The 22,145-nt window shown below is 38.0% G+C and overlaps 1 protein-coding gene across 15 annotated transcripts in view; it reads right to left on the bottom strand.

The window, feature by feature from the left end:
• Positions 1-22,145, bottom strand: part of TTC3 (tetratricopeptide repeat domain 3) — a 96,285-nt gene that overhangs the window by 9,187 nt on the left and 64,953 nt on the right. For 14 of the 15 annotated variants that reach the window (XM_081138055.1, XM_081138054.1, XM_081138051.1 and 11 more), the window contains 13 exons: positions 20,552-20,598; positions 19,594-19,650; positions 18,609-18,682; positions 16,850-17,014; positions 14,120-15,185; positions 13,101-13,166; positions 11,889-12,038; positions 7,795-7,934; positions 4,704-4,772; positions 3,647-3,743; positions 3,244-3,344; positions 1,163-1,253; positions 634-735 (listed from right to left, as the gene is read on the bottom strand). In XM_081138055.1, the coding sequence (XP_080994181.1) occupies positions 634-735; positions 1,163-1,253; positions 3,244-3,344; positions 3,647-3,743; positions 4,704-4,772; positions 7,795-7,934; positions 11,889-12,038; positions 13,101-13,166; positions 14,120-15,185; positions 16,850-17,014; positions 18,609-18,682; positions 19,594-19,650; positions 20,552-20,598 (2,225 nt within the window). The remainder of the gene's footprint in view (positions 1-633; positions 736-1,162; positions 1,254-3,243; positions 3,345-3,646; positions 3,744-4,703; positions 4,773-7,794; positions 7,935-11,888; positions 12,039-13,100; positions 13,167-14,119; positions 15,186-16,849; positions 17,015-18,608; positions 18,683-19,593; positions 19,651-20,551; positions 20,599-22,145) is intronic. The other variant, XM_081138057.1, reaches the window with a different exon arrangement.

Raw genomic sequence — 22,145 nt, forward strand, 5'->3', positions numbered from 1 at the left:
TATGCCAGAATAAAGGAATACTAGGTTTAGCCATATTTTAAAGTCCATAAAGTAAAATTAATGCTTTTCTTTACTGTGCTGCATATTTTAAAACAACAAGACAAGGTTTGGCAATCACTGTTACTCAGAAGATTCAGCATATACCTCAAACCAGCAGTGAAATGTGATATGCCAGTTTTTCTCGTATTTAACAAGAAAACAAATCTTAATTTCCAGATTGTGGTCTTATGCCTTTCTCTACACATCGAGGAATAACCTATTTCTGAATCATAGGCACCTGCTACACCTGGAGTATTTGTTCAAATGCAGGGAAACACACACACACACACATACACACACACACACACACACCAGCATCCAGAAAGGAAAGGGGAGATGTACCAGCAGTGTGTTTACCTTAGTCCTCTCCTTAGACCCTAATGTAGAAAGAATGTCTTCTATTTATTTAAGAACGTTCATCATAATGCTTAAAAGGTTAGTCAGCAGCACCAATAATGAAAACATTGAGGCAATTATAAATCCATCCCATCCCCACTCCCAGAAAACACCACCAGCTACTCTGGCCAATTAAGAAAGAAATGTGGCTCATTATGTTCTGTTTGCGTTCCTTCGAAAAGAAGATGACAGACTTACTGTGCTATAGGCAGGACGTGAAAGCTCAGAAATCTGCACTTTAGGAAGCTCACTGAGCCGAGAACCATTTTTAATTGCCTTAATTTGTTCTTCAAACTGAGACTGTAGGTAGAAGAAAAGGGGTTAAGTTTTTCTAACAAATTCCAAGGGAAAACCACAATCGACAATGAATACTATTTTTCTTACTATACATTAAAAATGGTCAACAATTTTCGAAGAAACATAACTGAAACACAAGGTATTAAAACAATTATTTCTTGTAAGGAAAGAAGTTCAAAATAAGAGCTCATTAACCAGATGCTCTGCAGCCTGATCAAAAATAACTGCTCTAATCTTAGCAATCAAGGGCAGAGTTTAAGACAATTAAGAAAATATCATTACTTTCATGGAAAATCCTTAAAATTTCAACAAAGGTATTTATTCTTTTTAACAGCTCAAAAAAGGAACCGTTTCAATTTGACTCTAGCTGCTTGGAAATTATAACTATTATATAGACTTTGGCAGAATTATAAAATATTTTACAACTTACCTCAGCTTTGTCAATTTCTTTTCTAAGATCAGAAAGAAATGATTCCCATGAATGTATGTCAGACTCCAGGTCAGGATATGCTGCAGAATCACTGAAAAAGGAGAAAAACATGAAACTGCTTAATGTCCACTTTAAAATATTTTTAAAAATTGAAAGCACTAAAGTACAAATGAAAATAAACATTTAAACATGAAAGATACATTTCACATGATCATGCACAAAAATGCAACTGTTTTTAAAGAACTGTGTATCTTACAAACACCTCTAGAGACACTTTAGAAAACTTTAATGATTGATCTAACCCAAGCCCCAAAACTGGGGCACAGAGAGCAAGTATTCTCCTGCATTTTCATTTCCCCCCAAATTTGAGTGTTTGGCTGCCTTCATTCTGATGCCCGTGTTTAACATTAAAGGCTGTTTGTGCATTAAACAGAACAGCAGTCTGGGACACTTAAAACATTCCAATAAAGCCCTGATTCCCACCTTAGTGTAAGATAAAGGGTGGGACCTGAAGTCTCCAACAGATGTATGACCTCAGGGCCTCACGAACTTGGTCTACTGAGAGACACATGCTTCCTGCTCCTCAATAGAGAAAATAAGAAACACTACCAATCCGTGACTCAGTTCTCATGAGACATTGTGAAGAAAACCCAGGACATCCCTTTGATGCCTTCTGTGTTCTCTGGTGGAATGGGCAGAGTTGGCACAGAATTCCTAAGAAAGAAGTTGGTGTACTCTGAGGCTCACTAAGGAAGTGGACACTACTAGATAAAATGAGGTTGGAGACATGTCTGTTTCGTAGATGCCCACACGGCACAGCGCATGGCGAGTGCTCAACACTGCATTTGAACACCACGTGGTCTCTACCTCAGCTGTACTAGTCCTGTAATCTGATTCAGATTAGTTTACCTTCAATCAGAAAGGTCTTCGCATGTAAAAAAAACTAAATCATGAAAATGAAGAAATAAAGAGCTAGCCATTAAAACTGTTTTCCATGACCCACAGAAACTCTGGTTCAGTGTGGAGGGGTTGAAATTAAGTAAAAAAGCACTAGAAAGGATGAAAAACCTGGGGTTAAAAAACTAAAACCTGTGTGTGTGGAACACAGTAAAAAAACAGAGGAAAAGTAATCCCAGGTGTAAAAATCCATATAGAAAAGTGCTAAGTGCTAGACTGCAAGAGACCCTTGAGGAGTCCCAGGTAAACCGTATTCTAAAAACAAAGCAATACAGGTAAAGGTTAAGGAGAGTTGAAAAAGTGAAGAGCCATGAATATCCTCTGAAGTGACACTCCCATGCTCTACTACAAGGATTAAGTAACTGTGCTTAGGGAAGGCAATTTGGCAAAATGTTTAAAAGCTTTGAAAATGTGATTTTCATTCCAGAAATTTATTGCATGGAAATGATTAATAATGTGCATAAAAATTTAGCTGCAAGGATACCTGCTGTAGTGCTGCTTTTATTAACAACATGTGCAAACACCACCACCACCCCACCGCAGTGATGTCTGACCCATCAGGATGCATCATCTGTGTATGCTGGAAACTTCCTTTCAAAATTAGGCTGGAGCCCGACCGGGCGTGGCTCAGCCACTGAGCGTCGACCTAGGATCCAGGCGATCAGGATTCGATTCCCGGTCAAGGCACATGCCCGGGTTGGGGGCTCAATCAATGACTCTCTCACCACTGATGTTTCTCTCTCTCTCTCTCCCTCTCCTTTCCTCTCTCTGAAATCAATAAAGATATATTAAAAAAAAAAAAAATTAGGCTGGAGAAAGTTAATTACTGATGTGAAAGGAAGTTTCCTATACTACTTAGTGAAAAAGATATACAAATTTTCATTTTTTTCAATTAGTTAATGAATTTATTCCAAAATATTAATTACTTATACCTCAACTTAGAATTATGGATAATTTTTATCATTTGTTTGTGTTTTGATTTTTCTACAACTGAACATGTATTAATTGTATAACTATTAAAAATAAAATGGTCCTGCCCACTATAAATTTTTTTCTCAAATCATCTATAACTTTTATTTGCTAAATTGCATGCTGGGAAATACACCCACAATGCCACACAGTACCTGCTCAACTGCTTCAGGGTCTTCAGATACCCTTCTGCCTGTGATTCCATGATCCGTAACTTATACACTTCCATCTCCCTCCCGTTTTCAAGCACAGATACCTACCATTAGATTAGAGAACATTTAAGTATTTTAAAACTGAAAATCTGAAACTATTTTAAATTGTTGAAACTTAAACATTCTAAACCATTTTGAAGTTTCTTCCTAAATGACACACAAGGACAGAATCACAGGAACTTGGTTATGTTGTAATGTCACTTGGGTGAACATGAATTAAAACTTTTGTATTTAAAACTAGAACAACAAAAATGGCAATAAATGCTGTTATGCTTCAGTTGCAATTAAACACAAGCAAACAAGGACTCCTGTCCTACTGTTGGTCACCCCGTGGAACTGGGCTCACCTCTGCAGCCACAGCTCTTTGAAGAATCTCTTCATATTGCTCTTTCCCTTTCTTTATCTGCTCTTCTATTTTCATTTTCTCATTTGTAAATGTATTACTGCAAATAGCAGAGAAAAAACACTTTTTGAAAAAAATTTAACCAGTGAGATTACAAAGACTAAAGCCAGGTTAACACTGAAGTCATGCCACAAAAAGACACATAACGTCTTCCAGAGTAACTTCTTGCCTAATATTTTACTATGTAATATAGACTCACATGTGCTCTTTGCGCTTCACAAATGATCAAAGAAAGATAGGAAATTAAAAGTGAGAAATTGGTGGGAATGCCGAGAAACTGGTTCATCATTTTTATGAGCACAGGTGGAGTATAATCTGCTCTATTAATAAACTTTATAGAACATCCCTCATCCTTTGAGTCAGAAATTCTATCTTGACACATATTATAAGGAAATAACCCAAAGGACAAAATAATATATATACAAAGTTGTTCGTGGCAATACATTTATAACTGCTAAAACAAGGTGGTCATGAACCATAAGTGAATGGAAATGTGTATATGAAACAATATATGAGAAAAGCAGAATACAACTGCTTACTACTGAGTAGACTGGTTACCAGTATGTGAAAACATTGTTTCCGTTAATAAAGGTTAAAAGGAAACTTTTCATGGGTTCATAATGAAAATCTTCCAATGAACCTATAATCACAGAGCAACAAACTACCATAATATGGTTGAGACTAGTATTTCAAGTAACACAAAAGAAAAATTTTTTAAATATATATTTAGGTTCATGTTAACTCAAAGGACAAGAGGTGTAATCAACAATAAATTCAGATTTTTTAAAACTGACAATGTGAAATAAAAGTAGGAACATCATAACAGAAGTACTTAAAGAATAAATTTACTTAACTATTAAAGATAAAATAGAAAATAAAGAAAAAAGAAACAATCATTTAAGACACAGACAAACAACAACATATTTAGAAGTCCAGTGTGCCTGTGTCTCTGGTGTTAAAAGTATAATACGATATAAAAAGAAATTTAAGCTTAATTTGCCTGATTTCAGAAGACTGGTCCAGAAGGAATTCATGTTCCTTTTCCTGCCCATCATTTTTCTGGGTGTACCTATGAAAGCACAATCACCAAATTTTAATTAATTTTCCAAGATTCCTCAAAAAACCCGATGCCATCCCTGGCTGGCATGGCTCAGCTGGCTGAGCATCATCCCATGCACCAAAAGGTCGCTGGTTTTGATTCCTGGCACCTGCAGAGGCAACTGCTTAATGTTTCTCCCTCACGTCCATGTTTCTTTCTCTCTCCCTCTCCCTTCCTCTCTCTCTAAAGTCAACAAAAATTTATTTACAAAAGAAGCAGCCTGTAACAAAAGTTATTGAAAAACAACCACTGATCCATGAGTAAATTCTACCCATATCCATGCAAAAATTCTTTAATTCTTTTTAAGTTTTTACATTTTGTTTCATTTCTAATATCTTCAAAGCAGGCAAAAGATTTGGGTGATTTTCCTTTTTGGAAGTTTTCCTTTTATACTTGGAGGGCGTATCACAGATTTCAGCCATTTTATTTGATCACTAAGTTATAAGCTTGCCAAGTAACGTCACCATACCTCAGTACACTTCAAGGAGTACCTCTGGGTGGTTCAACAGGTGACACAGGAGTACAGAATGAACAGTTGTTCTCATTCAAAAGGCAAACAGCCTCTGTTGTGTGTGGGTTTTTTTAAATCCTCAGCCGAGGATATGTTTTTATTGATTTTTTAGAGAGGAAGGGGAAGAGAGAGAGAGACACAGGTGTGAGAGAGAAACATCGATCGGTTGCCTCCTGTAAGTGCCCTAATCAGGACTTGAACTCACAACCTAGGTATGTGCCCTGACAGGGAATCGAACCTGCAACCTTTTGGTGTACAAGACAACACTCCAATCAAGTGAGCCGCTCGGCTAGCACCAGCCTCTATTCTTTGAAACAGAACTTAAAATCCAATACACACGCACACACACTCATGTGCACTCACACATACGCAGTCTGACAACCCTTCAAAACAAAGCATCAATCTGATTCCTAAGCAATGCCCTGCAGAAAGTAAGTTCTCCCTCTTCATGCTCTCTTACACACCTTTTTAGTCTCTACTTGCTAAAAACCCACAGTTTCCACTAAGAATTGGTTTAAATGCCATTCCTCCTTTTTTGTAAACTCCTTCTAAGTATTCAATTCTGTGTTGCTCTTTCATAGAACCTGTGTCATAGAGCTGCCATTGGTTTGTCCCATTGTACAACCAGGAGTTCCCTATGTCCCAGCCATTTTTAATACTAAGTGTGACCTAAGGTGTAGAAAAACCAAGTCGTTTCTTATATCCTTTGAGCTTCTTTAGGAGATCTAAAAAGTTTTAAGATTTTACTTTAAAAGCTAAATATAAAGCATTTATTTGGAAAATGTAAAAAACACAGAGAAGCCTATGGCTTATCTTTAAATAGTGACCAAGAAAGGCAAAGAAATACATACATTAATGAAGAGAAAAAAAGCCCAGTACAAAGTTTATTTCCCAGAAGAAATGGTTAATTTTTATGCTAGCAGAGAAAAAAATATTCTTATCAACATATTAATTTATTTTGTCGAGTTTGACAGTATGTCTAAATTGAGCACATAAAAATATTAAATGTAAATATTCCTGAATTTTTGGATAACTTAACAATTAAGACTAGACCTCAAATATTAAGAGAAAAGCTTTACAGACATTATCACTTCTGCAAATGTGTTCTGGTGAAACTATGACATGACAGAGGCAGTGTTTTATGCTTCACCATTCTTTTAAGGACTGCCTAGAAACTGTCCAAATGTGATGCTAGCAACTCAAAATGAAAGCCATCTGATCACATGGTACGTACGGCAAATGGGAAACGCATAAATGCCCTGAAATGTGAGTGTGGTCCCCGGTGACCTGTGCCTCCCATTGGTTCATGTTCTTCCCTCTGGATGAGGCCTGCACCCTGCCTGAAACAAGAGAGTGTGGTGGGAGGGTGCTCTGACAGCTCTGGGTGCAGACCTTCAGAGCCTGGAAGCTTCCACTTCTACACTCCCAGAAGCCCCCAGCTGGCTACCATGCTGGAGACCAGATGGAGAGGCCATGTAGATAAAAGTCACAGGAAGAGGCCACATGGAGAGGGAGAAGCTCTGAAACTACATGGAGAAAAAGAGAACACGACACCACAGCATCCTGGCTGAGCAGAGCCCCAGCTAACTGCAGCCAGACGAGGAACCACTAGCAAGACCAGGGAAGAATGGCCTACCTGAACTCATCCCAGACTGTAAGATCACAATCAGATAAAATGACTGTTAATTTAAGCCGCAGAGTTTTGGGTGTATTGTTACACAGTGGTAGGTAACAATTAAGCTAAGCAAATCGCACATCATCACTGTTTAGGGAAGGGAAGGGTAAGGAATCGATCATGGAGAATCTTAAAACCAACTTGACCCATCTGACAATTATAGTGCCTATATGTACTTCCAAATCTTTCATACTACAGGACCAAACTTAATGATTTCAGGATTCAGGATGAAAGTAATCATAAACAGAATAATCATCACAGAATCTCAGTGCTGAGGAGCTAAAGATCTAGACTAGCCTGCTCATTTCAGATATGGAAAAACGTCGAAGGTCATGTTCACAGTAGAGGGAGTGTTCAGACTAGAAGGAATCCTTCTTTGTTAATTCATAGTTCCACTTTATTTGCAAACATGGCAGGTTTAGAAAAAGTTTCAGGTGACATAATTTCTCAAAAAATGTTCTTTAAAATGAGATGGCACAGTATCTAAAATTTTCACTTCAGTTGACATAGTTTGAAACTCACTATCAAAAATGTTCAAGTAACAGGGACCCTGGCCCATGTGGCTCAGTTGGTTGAACCACTGAAAGGTAAGAGGTTTGATGCTGGGTCAGGGCACATGCCCAGGTGGCAGTTTCCATCCCTGGTCGACAGGCAACTGATTGATGTTTCTCTCTCTCCCTCTCCCTTCCTCTTTCTTAAAAAATCAACAGAAACGTTGTTGTTTTTTTAAATGTTAAAGTAACAACAAAAACCCCCACCCCAATTAAAAACATAATGAAAATCATTGCCTTTTCATTGTTACTTACGTTTCAGTGGCATCTGAAACACTTTTCATTTTCTTCTTCAGTGCTTTTAGTCTTTCTTGCATTTCTTTTTTCTCCTGTTGCCATTTTTTAATTTCCTTTTTCAAATCTTCGAGGAACCAATCTAATTCTGTCTTTGAGATCTAAAAACATTTTAGAAAGATTTACTTTAAAAAGTGAAAGAGCCTGAAAGAGAACTGGGGTAGTGTCCCGGCCTAATCCCTGACTCCAGTTCAGCAGAACACATCACAGCTGTCTGTTACCCTGGCTGAGCTTGGCATGCAATATTCTCCAATATTGGGCCTCAGCCCTCACCTGCTCTCATGGAATCAGGCAGGAGGGGAGGCCGTCATGAAAACAAACCAAGAACAGACAAGGGCATGACAGGGTTTCTGGTGCTGAGAGCTTCTCAGATTCACTGATATCTGATCTCGGTCTTCAAAGATGAGCCTGCCACTTCAAGCACGGATTCAAGCAGAAAGGTAAGATAAGGCATGTCTGGACAAAAGCAAGAGGCGAGGGGCGGCTGGAGTACAAGGTGGACGTATGGAAGAGGCAGGGCAGGGAGAAATAGCACCCGAGGCATCTTTATAGTTTGAATCACAAACGGCCTTGTAAGTCATGCTGAGTGTGGACTTCATCCTGCAGAGAGCAGGAAGCCAAAGAAGGCTCTTAAGCAGGGCAGTGAGATGATGAGGTTCTTATTTTGGAAAAATAACTCTGAAGGACACAGAGATGGCTTAGGGATGGGTAAAAGGGTACATGAAAGTGTTAGAGCAGAGCACTGGCCTTCACATTTTCTTGACTATGACCTGTGATAACAAATACATTTTAATAATGACCCATAGTGCTAGCGCACGTGCACACACACATTCTGAAAAAAACTGCCCTTACTGTCTCAGATTTCAAATATTTCTATTTTATTTTATTGTTAAAAACAATTCCAGTCACCATCAATTAACTGATTTCATTGCCCATTATCGGTTAAACCCTTAATGTTAAAAACTCTAGATAAGAGGGAGGGAAAAAATCTCTCATAATCGGTCTCAGTGCAATACCCAGGGTGAGAGATGACAATGACGGAGATGACAGCAGGAATGATACACAGACACAAGGACGCTTTAGAAGATGAGAATGGATAAGGCCACGAGTCCAGCGGGTGTAAGATGTAAAGCAGAAGATGACTGGATTAAGTAAGTGTCTACCTTGGGATGAATAACTAAAATCTCAGTAACAAAAAAGGAAAATACAAAAGATGTACTGACTAGAAGGCATGGGAAGCAGGGAAATTAACCTAGATATGCATGTACAAATAAAATAAATCTATGAACAAACAATAATATATATATATAAGAACAATTTTGACCGTGTAATTATTTTGATGGGATGGAGATTTACAAGTATTTGACAAAGACTACAAAGCTAAGGACTAATACTGAATTCTTTCCACATAACCACTTAGAAAGGAACAGCATACTTTTAAGTCCTGTTTGTCTACACACTATAGATACTTCAAGTTACCAGGCTATTCTAGCACCGACCAGCACAGCCCAATTTAGTTCTCTTTTGCTCCCCAAAACAACTCTTTCCAATATGGGGAGCTCTCACCCTATTAATACACTACAAACCAGAAGTCGATTTACACAGTGATTGGTTACAACTTGGAATATATTTCCCCATGAAAAGCCTTGTTAGAAACATCAGCTAAATGTCTAACACTTCTCTTTCAAGAAACTCATGGTTTCAGCAGCAAAATGATTAAAATGAGGCCTCAAGTATTAAGAGGGCAAGTTCCTAGGCCCCGAGAGTCTGTTTGACTGTAGAAGAAACAGTCTTAGCTGGGGCTCTGGGAGCAGAGATCTGTGGTGCAAGGAAGACGAGGAGGAAAATCTAAGAATTTCCTCGGAGAGACAGTTTTGAAAAGATTCATGCCGATCATCACCAGCCTCCCATCTCCCTGCCAGAACTTGGTTTTCAATGGCAGACTTGCTAGCCAGTGCAGGTCCTTAAAGACGTCCGAGTCCTACTGCAGTGGTAGGGCTGATTCCAGTGGCCTTCAGGTGGACAGGCGAACTGTTCTTGGGCAGCAAAGGTTCAATGACAGTCCAGCAGGACCCCCTCTAGCATAGGGAATGTTCTACTCACATTTTCCTTGCCGCAACCTTGTTGACCCTGAATTCGCCGAGTCACTACAATGACTGAGATGACCACCATACTCACTCCACTTACAAAATCCTTATCCTACTTGGACTACTTCTACTACTATGACCAAGGTCTCTACACATGCCTTGCTGCTGGCAACCAGGCCAACCTTGTTTCTTGCCTATCTTGTGCTTCTATTTTAAGTCAATGATTTCACCTCTGATTCAACCCTTTGGCCGGGAAATGATGTGCAACCAAAGGTTATACTGGAGCATAAGAACCGACTTAGCAATAAGCACCTAAAGGAATCCAGGTATCGAAATGCACTAAGTATTACAGACACACACTCTTATAGCTCAAGCACACAGAATGAATGCTACATGAGTTAATCTGCTGTTTGTACTGACCACCTTTCAATGACACAGCGGCCTCAAAATGCTAACCAGGTTAGCTATCGTGAACTTGTCTGACTCCACAAGCGAGAATGATCTGAATCCTTTTCTTTCAAGCTTTAGAACAAAAGAAGGAACAGCCCACAGACAACTGCATCCTCTACATGCACCAGTTTAGAGATATAATTATAAACACTTTCTGGTAATCTTTTTCTCAATTAGAGAAAATTTGGTTTCTATACCTCTTCTTTTAAAACCTCGACTTTGTTCCAAAATAATTATTTGTGGTATCTTCAATAACATATATAATTTCTAAGTAGATAAAGAAAATAGAATAAAAAGACAAGAATGATAAAATAAAACCAGAAGTGAAAGTAATATAAAAATAAATGGCATGAGGTATGAACCATTCTTTAGAAACAGCATTAAAACTTTCTGGCAGACAAAGTCCAAGAGAAACAGCAGTGAGCTATATAATTCAGTATCGACAAAATAAAAACAAGCCCACTGCACAGAGAAGCCCAGGGAGTGAAAGCAGAGAGAATCCACTGCTTAGGGCCTCAGAAAAAGGATACTGCATACAAGTCCCAGAAGACCAGCACAGAGCCTGGTACCAAGGGGAGCATTCTATAAATGTCTGTTAAATGTGAGAAGGGGTAATACCCTCAACCACATACTAGCAATAAATGAAGCCACAATCGTCACAGCATGTGTAGGCCTGACATCCTTTGATGTAGGCTGACACAGAGTATGAAGACTCAGTCACTAACCGCAGTTCTTCAGGGGCTCAAGCACACACTGTCTGACACCTCAATTCAATCTGGCTTTGCCACTAATTAGTATTACTCCAACAGCAGTTACATGTAACTGATAATCAATCTTAGCCAGCATAACTCAAGATCAGTAGACTCAAACAAGAGCGGTGGCTTTACAGTTCTGCTGCACATAAGCTCTGTGTGTTCTGCTCACCCTTCCTTAGGAATCAAGTGAAGATGATAAGAGAAGTAACAGTGGCAGCCAACACTTACAGAGCCCTTCCTATGCACCAGGAAGTTTTAAATAATTTATAAGTATTAATCTAACCCCACAAAATGAGAGCTATTATTACCCAAATTTTCCAGATAAGGAGCTAAAGCATGGAGAAGTTAAGTAACTTGCCCAAGATCAGAACTGGGATAGAACCAAGTCTGGATCTGAACCCAGCCAGTCTGACTCCAGGTCTCACACTCTTAACCACTAATGCTACACTGCCTCTCAATATAAACAAGAATTTAACTTGAAACTTAGTCACCAGAAAACAGTGTTGGTTAATCAAGCAAAACGAATTATAGGTAAATGAAAACCCCTATTTTCAGCCCCTTTTTTATATGGTAGCTTGCAGAGGTTCTAAACACTGCAAAAAACCACTGTCACTTTAATATGTCATAGAGAAATTTGAAATAAGCAATACTGGGAAAGAATCCATTACTTAGCCAATGCAGAAGCTCAGCTAATTGAGCCGCATGAGCATAATTCTCCTAAGTATGCCACATGCTATTAAAGAGAGGCTTCAGACAGAATTACCTTGTTTTCTTCCAGGTTCCTTTTCAACTTTTCTTCCAGGTCCCTGGTCTCTTCTGCGCCCTTGAGTTTTCTCTGCTCGTAATTCTCACATGCTTCCTTAAGCTGCTCTTGTAAAACCTGGTACTCCTTTTCAATCTGTGAAATATCCCCCTAAAAGTAAATTACAAAGTTATCTAAAGTAGTTAAAGCCAGGCCAGTATGGCTCAGCTGCTGAGTATCAATCTATGATCCAGGAGACCTGGGCTCAATTCCTGGTCAGGGCACATGCCCAGGTTGCAGGCTCAATCCCCAGCAGGGGGTGTGCAGGAGGCAGCTGATCAATGACTCTCTCTCATCATTGATGTTGCTCTCTCTCTCCCTTCCTCTCTCTGAAATCAATAAAGATATATTTAAAAGATAAATAAAATAAAATAGTTAACAACGCTTATTTCTGATTTTGTTCTGGACTGTCTTTTAAAATAAACTAAAGAGAATAAAATAAAAGGCAGATGAAAATTTTCAAGAGAAATGTCATAATGATTCAAGAATTAAAAATCCCTGAATGCTGTTCAGCAAAGCCAGCTCTTTTTAAAATAAAGGTATTAGTATTACTGAAATTCATAGTGAAGCTTTTTGATCAGTACTATAACTTAGTTCTGAATATTCACTTGGTTTAGAAGGTTCACTATTATACCAACAGTTTGAATGTGAAAGTCATTCTCCACAATTAACAAGAACTATTTTTTAGATTTAAAAAGCTGCATATATTATATCATATTTTAGACATAAACAGAACGTTTTAACTTTGGCCCTACTTTTAAGTGTTTTAAATGGGTAGTTGCTGATTATTTAAAAAAAAACAAGTTAAAATAAATTAATAGATTTATTCAATCATTCTTTAAAAAGTGAAGGTCTTTATAATACTTTCTGTGTCATTCATGTGAATAAGCACTACTTATAAATTAATACAGGCTCATTATACCAGTTAAACAATGAAACCATTATACTATAAAATATATAAGCTAGAAGAAAAACTTACCTTTTCCTCTGCCTTTTCTTTCCAAATTCCAACAATAAAAACAAAACAGTAAATTTTTTGGTTATGTTCTAAAGCTTATTCCATAATGTTTCATATGGAATTAGATGGCTCCAAAATGGTTCTAGTCAGTCATTCCCATCTAGTTAAATTAATGAAATTAGAACTTTTAAACAGGCTACACAATTCTGACTCACCAGTTGTGCCTCAAAAGGATCATATGGCTCAGTATTGACTTCTTGATGTGCTGTACTCCCAGATACCTTTGGGGTAAAACAAACACTCAAATCCAGTCTATCTCGATTGCTCTAGTAAAACAGATTCATTATGTAATACCATTTAAAAGCATGCTCACAATTTTTGCAAGTTTGTTTTTTTTAGATAACATTCTGTGCTTTCTAGAGATACTTATATTAGAAAAGAGCTAGCATTTGCAATTAGTAAAAATGAAAGTGATTTTGACTCATTACTCTTAACATATTTTTTCAAAGCTTTCTAGAAAACAGAAAACTTAGTGAGTAGAGGATAATCCAATCAGGGTTTAATGAATTCATGCCCTATGAAGTTAACTACAGAGGAACCTAAGTTTATTCTCATGCTTGTTAAGAAGGAACTTTTACTCACCTCCCTCTTGTTTCTCTCCATCTGGTTGGCTCTTACTTCCCTGACTCCTCCCTAGTTTTGGTAGGAGAAACTGGGCATGCGTAACTCAAGGCTCTCTTTTTCCTTCCTCTTGGGAGCTGCATGTGCAGAAAGCACATCTTCCCTCCTTCTGTATTCAGTTTTATGAGGCAGGCACCCACACTGGGAACCTCCTGGTCCAGCACTGCTGTAATTGGGGGTAAGCTGGTGTGTTGGGGGTTCCTGTTAGGACATGCACTCTCCACAGAAGAGCCACATCTTCCTACTGTGCCTGTAATAATTACTAATGTTTTGGCTTCATCTCATCTACTGATTCCTCTATCTTATTTCTCAACTGGTGCAAAACTGGGGTAGAAAACAAGGGTACTATTTACTAGCCCCCAAAATTCTCTCTCACAAGACTACCTATTATGTCCTATAAAAGGGATATTTTTAAAACATTTTCAGGTGACAGCATTAGTAAGCACTATACAATCAATCATTTTAAAGAACTTTAGTAAATATAATGGCAATGAAAAGTTCTTTAAAAAATTAATTTTGGTATTAAGACGACTTTTTCCTATTTAAGTCTTACCTGTATGGCTACTACTTGTGCGTATGGAATGTTCGTTGCTTCATTGCTCTTTTCTGGGTTTGCTTCCCGCTTGTGGGCAGAATTTTCACAGTGACCATCATTTCTGCTGGGCTCACCCTGGGCTGGATCAGCACCACCCATGCCACACTGTGACTTTACTGGTATCTCCAAAGAGTCCTGAAGGATCTGTGTTTCTGAAGCAATCTGGTTACCAGGGGCATGCTCAATATTCAAATGAGGACCCTCAAAATACACAGCAGCACTTTGATCTGGTCTGTCATTGGCTACAAAAGATGGCACCACTGCTATTGATGTTTGCAGCTGATATTCAGGAGAAATGGTGGCCAGAGGTGTGTAAATGTTAGTGTACTGGGGCAAAGTCGGTACCACGCTTATGTATGTTGGTGGTGGCGGGGTAATGTCGAATGCCCTAAAGGGAAGGTATGTACAGTATCCTGTGACCAAATGGGCTTGAGTCCAATAGGTTGCTTTCACCTCCTCAGGAACTGGTTTGCGAGAATTAGAGGAGGCTCGTTGGTGACTTGTATCCTCAGAGACTGGTTTGGGAGAATCAGGAGAGACCTCCTTGGGCTTCTCATCCTCAGGAACTGATCTGAGAGAATTCTCGGATACTGGTTTCGGCTTCTCGGCTTCACAGGCTGGATTGGGAGAATCAGCAGATCCAGGTTTGGGCTTCACATCCTCAGAAGCTGGTGCTGAGGATAAATTGGACACTGGTTTGGACTTTACATCTGGTTTAAATTCTCTAGCAGTTGGATTCAGTGGCAGTTTAACTCGTAAATACTCGCCTGTTTTTGACATTTCTTCTACCTTTGTCTTGATGTTTTTCTTCTTTCTCTTTTTCTTGAGCCGTGATGCAACTTTCTTCAAAGCAATACAGTTGTCAATCACAACAAAACGCGGACATCCCAGGAGGAAAGATTTCAAACCTCCCGCTTTTTCTAGTATCTGCCGAGTTTCTTCTGGGAAGAATTCATATTCTTCAGAGAACATCTTGTTACTCATATCCAAGGGGCCGTGTTCTTCCAACAACTGAGAGAAATAACTGGGGAAAAATTTGCATTTACATTAAGTGATTATACGTACTTGTACATGTTCATTAAAAAATTATACTTCCCAAAAAATTCTCCCAAAGCAAATACTATTTCACTTCTAGCTGATCTCATCTCCTCCCCAACAAACATTATACTCATATTAAATTAAACTCTATACTCATAGTAAATGAGAAAGGCTAAATGCAATCAGTGATCCTATAAATAAAATTTTTTTACCCCTCAAAATATAATCAATTTTTTTTAGAAAAAAAGGGGGGAATAGAAAGCTACTTTATAAATTTTAATATAAAGCAATTAAAAGAAAATTTATTCAAGAAAAAAATAACCAGAATATAACAAGAAGAATATCAAATGAAAAGAGAAAATAAAATTTCAAAAAAATCCAATTGGTGCCCAGCTGGCGAAGTTCAGTGGTTGAGCGTCGACCTATGAACCAGGAGGTCACAGTTTGATTCCCGGTCAGGGCACATGCCCGGGTTGCAGGCTCAACCCCCAGTAGGGGGTGTGCAGGAAGCAGTCAATCAATGACTCTTTCCTCAAGTTGTTTACTTCTTCCCACTAATAATGGTAATAAATTCTGTAAGAAGCAAGCTCCTGAAAACTACACAGTCTGGCTTCAGTTCTGGATGCCTGAAGCAAAGTCTACACATTTTTTAAAATACTAGTGTATTTTTATAGCTGTTCCCATGTTGTCATCCAGGAGTTCTCTGGAAATATGAATTTCTCAGCACTTCAATTCTAGAGAAAAACCATCAAGAGGAACCCAAGAGCATATAACCAGACTGAACAGAAATGCTGCAACTGAGGAAAATAGAAGAAATGACCAAATTATGGATGAGCAACAGGTTTTTCAGGAGAACAGTTAGCTTTTGAATTAATTTTCTATTGCAGATCTTAGCCCTCCATTTCCTAAGGAAAGCATCATGCACTGTTTATTAATGCCAAGCTCAAAATGGTAATTCCTAGATTTTCCTGAACTCTTACACCACACTCAGATTTGCCTTAAGTGTGAATTTCACATTCACATTTTCAATCCAAAAGTAACTCACATCCAAGGTTACTTCAAAAGGAAAGGCAGTTTTTCTTTTATTAGACCAATGTCAGGAAGTCAAGTCTCCAATACAATACAGAGACACAGGGTTCTCTACGTGCACTATCATCCAGCTGAACCATCATCATCCGGTAGAACGATAACAAGATCCAGGCATTCTTTCCCCAGTAAAGGGTAACACTTCACCAAGCTATCAACTCGACGTACGAGATGCCAAACAGATGCATCCATCAACATAAAGACAATGAGATCACATAATCATACTACTCCTTGTCAAATGTAGACCTTGAAATTCATGATGAAACGATTATGGCTGGAAACTTTATCAGTCCTATCAGGACATATCAGGACAGTTTTGGAAGTAGCAAGTATCTATGTCAGCAGCTCAAACTGACCAAATAATTGTTAGGATTCTAAATTTAATGATTAAAAATCCTCAGCTATATTTGTGTAATACTGAACAAAAGCTATAAAAATACTCTTCTTCCCAGAATTTACAAGCCAGTAAATGATCCCTTTAATAATCACGTGACACAAACTAAACAACTTAAGGTATTTAACTGGCGGCCTTGGTATAAAATAGTTGTAGAATGTTCTACTTACTCATATAGAGTTGAACATTTTTGTTTTGGGTTAATGTCCCACAGCTTCTTATTACGGACAACATATTCATTGCTGTGCTGTTCATAGAGAGCTTCGAATTCTTCTACATCTTGCCGAAGATGGTCAGGCACTACAAATGGGCCTGTGAAATTTGAATTGCGTCTGCTGTTAAAAAAAAACAATTTTGTGAATAATAAGCTTCAGGTGACCCAGAATAATACAAGGTGGGGCAAATGTAGGTTTACAGTTGTTCATATGGAAAATACAATAACTAATAAATAATACAAAAATAAACTGTTTCACGTACTAACAACTGTAAACCTACTTTTGTCCCACCCATATTTAAATTGGAATAAACATAAAGATAGTAACATATTACTCAGCATTATGATGCCAAAAAAAAACCACTAGCAGAGAATTTAATAGAGAAAGTTACAGTCAAGAAATATATGTACTTGATTACTGAGTACTTTTAATTAACTACTTTTGCCAACAACAGCAAAATTTTTAAAACTCCTAGTTTAAAAAATAAAAAATCAATGTTGCATTGATTGTACCTTGTTAAAGAGAAAAATGAAAAATTGTATTATAACTGCTATTAAAGTGCAATCAAGACTGGTGAAAAGTACTTAATTTTTATTTTTTTTCAAAAAAGAGGTATGATTCTAGCACTCTAAAAAGATATAGTTTGAGTGTGGGCTCTGAACCAAATTGCTGGGTTTAAATTCTGCTCTGCTGTTGACAAGCTTGTGTTCTTGGGCACTCCACTGTGCTAGTTCCCTTATATATAAAATGAACATAATAATAACAACAGTTATCTCTTAAGGTAAAAGAGTAGGTTAAATAGCTTACACTATATATAAAGCTCTTAAAATAGTGCCTATTACATAATTGTTATCTAAGTATATAGGCTATTATTATATTAACTTAAAACAATTTCTCCATTTAAAGAATCCATGAAAATGACTGTGCAAAACAACAGTATTACAACTCCTTTAATAAATGTAGGAAAAACCCCAAACATTTTTTGTGTTTTTTGGCCCATAAAGGAATATGCTGCTCACTAGTTTTATTTCTTCTTAGGTCTATTTGTTTCTTGAAAACTTAGCTTCAACAACCAGATGCTATTATAAAAATCACTAACATCTAAGGTTAAACTATTACATCATATGTAACTTCCAAAACATCTCCGTCTCTCCTACTTTAGCAAATGAACATTTTAAAGAACATTTCCTTGACTTGTACCCCAGTATCTTGCACATAGTAGGTTCTCAAGTTTATCAAGTGAGTATTATCAGTCTTGTGATTTTATTTTTTACTTTTTTTATTGTCTTTACCTGAGGATATATTTTGTTTTGTTTTTTACTTGATTAGAGAGAAACATCGATATGAGAGAAACATGAATCGGTTGCCTCCCATATGCACCCTGACCAGAGATCAAACCCGCAACCTTTTGGTATGTAACCTGACCAAGAATGGAACTCAAAACCTTTTGGTGTATGGGACAACACTCCAACCAACTAAGTCACCCAGCCAGGGGAGCCGTGTGATTTTAATGCAGTTTGTATGAATTCTTAACGTTGACAAGCCATGCTATAAATTCAACCAAGATGGGTCACATGAGGTTGTCATTATAGATGCATATCTTCAGACAAAGAAATTAGGGAAAACACAAATTTAAAGTACATTAAGTTAACATCACTTACTACGTTAAAACACTTGAGTTAAAATGAAGCAAAAATTTTAAAAATGTACTTACTTACGGTCTTCGCCTGAAGCTATGGTCTCATTATTAGGTGTTACTGAAGTTGTTCCAGACCCAACTAACATAGGCTGGTTTAAAAGACGGGAAAATGTCAATCATTTTCTACCTTAAAATTACCATTAAAGGTGATGAGTGCTTACATAAATATGTATGCAAACTGACAATATATGAGACTTATCTAAATTATCTTGTGAATAGGAACACATAATAATAAAAGTTTCAACAACCATAAATAGGTCCATTAACATTTAGCTGATTTCTTACACGCGAAAAAAAATTTAAATGTCACTCAGTTTAAGTTCCCATCAGTTTTACTGACTGCTCGCATCCTCCCCTAATATTTGGTTACTTTTTCCACCCCTGCCCCTTTCTGATCCTGCCACTTTCAAATACATAACAGCCACGAAGAGCCCACCCTAGTAATCTCATGGGCCTGGAGCAGAGCCTTGCATGAGAGGAAGGAAGGGAGCCTATCAATTCTGTGATTCTGTTATAATGATTAGTATTCACCACCTTTATTTTGAGTGTTTAGTTACTGATAACAGGTAATACCTCTTATCCCACAGATGATAACACTAGGGCACAGGGAAGTCAAACAGTTTGCCCAAGGTAATGCAGAAAATAAAAACAGCAATAAAAATAATTGGTCAAGAGCCTTGTTATAAACTCAGGTCTATCTGACCCCAAGCTCCCTTGGTCACCCTGCTCTGAGACTACCAATGCAAAATCCGACATTATGACAGTTGTTTTACTCAGAAGTTTTCAGAAAATGAAAGGACAATAAAGATAAAAGTCTCTTCAAAAAGTTCCTTAGATACACCATGAACCTAAACTTCCTCAAATGTAGAGAGCTGCCAAAATGTCCTTAAAGCCTGAGATGTCGTCTCAACAAAATGCTTCAAATATCCCAAGAATCGGTTAATTCTAATTTACATGCTCAATATTTTAGAGAAGAATTTATACAGAAAATACTCCATACCTTTGAATCTTTTGGCTTCTTCTTCTTGCCTTTGTTTTTTATCTTGGTAGAATTAAACTAAAAAGTGAGGAGGAAATCACTGAACAAATAACAGCATTATGAAGCTACCATATATTACAAACATGCTAATTTTCACAGACTGGTCATAAGTTGAATTACATAAAATGTTTAACAAAAAATAGCACTATATAGTGTGTTAGCCCTAGCATTATGATTTATAACAGAAATTAAGAAAAAGTTTAATGATGCCTTATAACTAAAATTACATTGTTTCAACATTTTGAACTCATTTTCAACAAGGTTTGTGTCATTTCAAGTAATTAATCAGACTTTTAAAGTAATTCCGGTTATATGCTAATAGTATTTTGACGATTTTCCTTTTACTAAGGCAAACTAGACATTTGCACCTGGCCAGACACTGGGGCACAAACACTGAATTTAGAAGCAGCATTTAACTTCTCATGGGGTATGTTAGCTGTGTTTCCATATGTAGCTGGGCAATATTTGATAGAATGGATTATGATAAAACTTCAAGTATTGATGACTTGATCCTAAAAAGTCAGTAAACAAGCAATTTCCTGTTTGAAAACTGCCACTACCTACGAACAAAGACAACTCTGGAATTATTTTCAGTTCAACTAAATTTGGAGTCATTCAAAACCAAGTCCCTTGGTTTTTCTTAAAGAGGAAAACATCAGAATTTCACCATTACAGATAACTTTTCATTTTCATGCCAGACGACTCAAGAACTGTCTTCCTATTTCTAAGACTACTAGTAGCTCCAATTCCAATAGTAAGTTGGGGTTAACTTTCTAGGGAAATAGTACATGTTATCAGAAGCCCTCCAGCTTTGGTTCTGGAGTGCCACCTGCGATGCAATACACTGGCCAGGGCCCTCCCCTCTTCCTTTGGCTAACACAAACTTGAGCATAACATTTAAAGTGGCCAAATAACTTACTGGCACATCACCACTGTCTTGTTTCCTCAACACAGTGCAGCGGCTGTCTGCAGGAAGACACAGATGGTTTTGTGAGCAAATGGAACATAAACATCACCATACAATATACACTAAAGCCTCAAAGGAAAACACCCCAGATACACTGACACAGGCTATGTTCTATGCCTCATTTGGCTTTGACACAAATCTAGTTTAGAAACCAAGGTGAAATGGCTAACTAAATGGGAAACCAACTACCAAGAACAACAAAATTTCAATCCATTTCACCATAATGTGAGTGCCTTCTGGTGCCAAACTCTATGCCAGGTGCTGGGAATACAGAGATGCATAGAACAGTCCCTGCCATCCATAGGCCTGTGTGCTACGAAACAGCCAGACAGGCAAATGCCTGCCACCCAGTGTGCTAACTGCCACAATAAAGATAATGTCAATAAAGCTGATGGAATAATAAAGTCTTCAAGGGGAGAGGCCCAAGGGGGGATCAGGAAGGGCTTTGGGGAGGATGGAGCTTGACATAAACAAGCAAGGAGGTGGGACGTGGCTGGAGGAACTGAAGGAGTGAAGACAGGAGGCAGGAAAGCACAGGGTGGGCTGCGGCACAGTAACTGGAGGGGTGTTTATTCAGAAGGCAGATGGGCAGAGTGATGATGAGCCCAGATATGTGATGTGAATTTAATCTGTAGGCAAAATGAAGCAGCAGAACAGTTATAGGATCAAACAGGTGTGCCTCAAGAATCACTAGAGGCAATATTAAGAGGAAGATTTGGAGTGAAAGGGTCTAGAGGCATGGAGACCAGTTTGGAGCCTACTGCAATAGTCAGATCATGGAAAGATCACTAGGGTCCTGGCCGAGGGAAGTGGAGATGGAAAGAAAAGGACAGATCCAAGATAAAGCTCATTTGGACTGCTGACAAACTAGGTATGGGGTAATAGGGAAAAGGAAGAATTGAGGCTAATTCTAGGTTTCTTGTTTAAAAAACAAGATATACAACAATGTTATTAAGTGAGATAAATTCAGTAAGTGGGATATAAACGGGTTCAGCCACATTGCTCTTAAGGGGCCGGCCTCTTGGCTTTCTACACAGAAATTCCAATAGGGAAATGTGCATACAGACTTCAGGAGGGAGGCTGGGGCTCCCAATTATCACAGCATTGGTAACATTAGTGAATAGCTTTACTGACAAGATCAATGGACTTTTTAAACTTTAAAGAAATGTAAGTAATTCTAATGAAAGATAAAATTTAAAATGTCTGGGGTAAAGGTAAGAGCCAGAACTATGGGATTTAAATATCTGTTTGGCCAGTCATTTGGCTGGTGGCTTCTGACTCTATGACTGAGAGCAGAGAAAGAGTCACAGCCAGACAGACTGCATATTTTAGGTACAGAACACCAGAATCAGGAAAAATGCACACAGCAGGAACTGTGTCATTTTAGCTGTCTTGTTATGTGATCCAAACATGCATCGGGTTGTGTAAGCTCAGTCCCAAGACAGCATTTTATTACCAGCAGCAGCAAACTGATGGCAATAAATTCAGGCTGTCAAGTGGCATGTCACCTCCAGTCATGAAGCAGTGTCCTGGAAAAATAAAGCCA

The sequence above is a fragment of the Miniopterus schreibersii genome (genome assembly GCF_964146895.1).
Source record: "Miniopterus schreibersii genome assembly, chromosome: 5".
Classification (NCBI taxonomy): domain Eukaryota; kingdom Metazoa; phylum Chordata; class Mammalia; order Chiroptera; family Miniopteridae; genus Miniopterus; species Miniopterus schreibersii.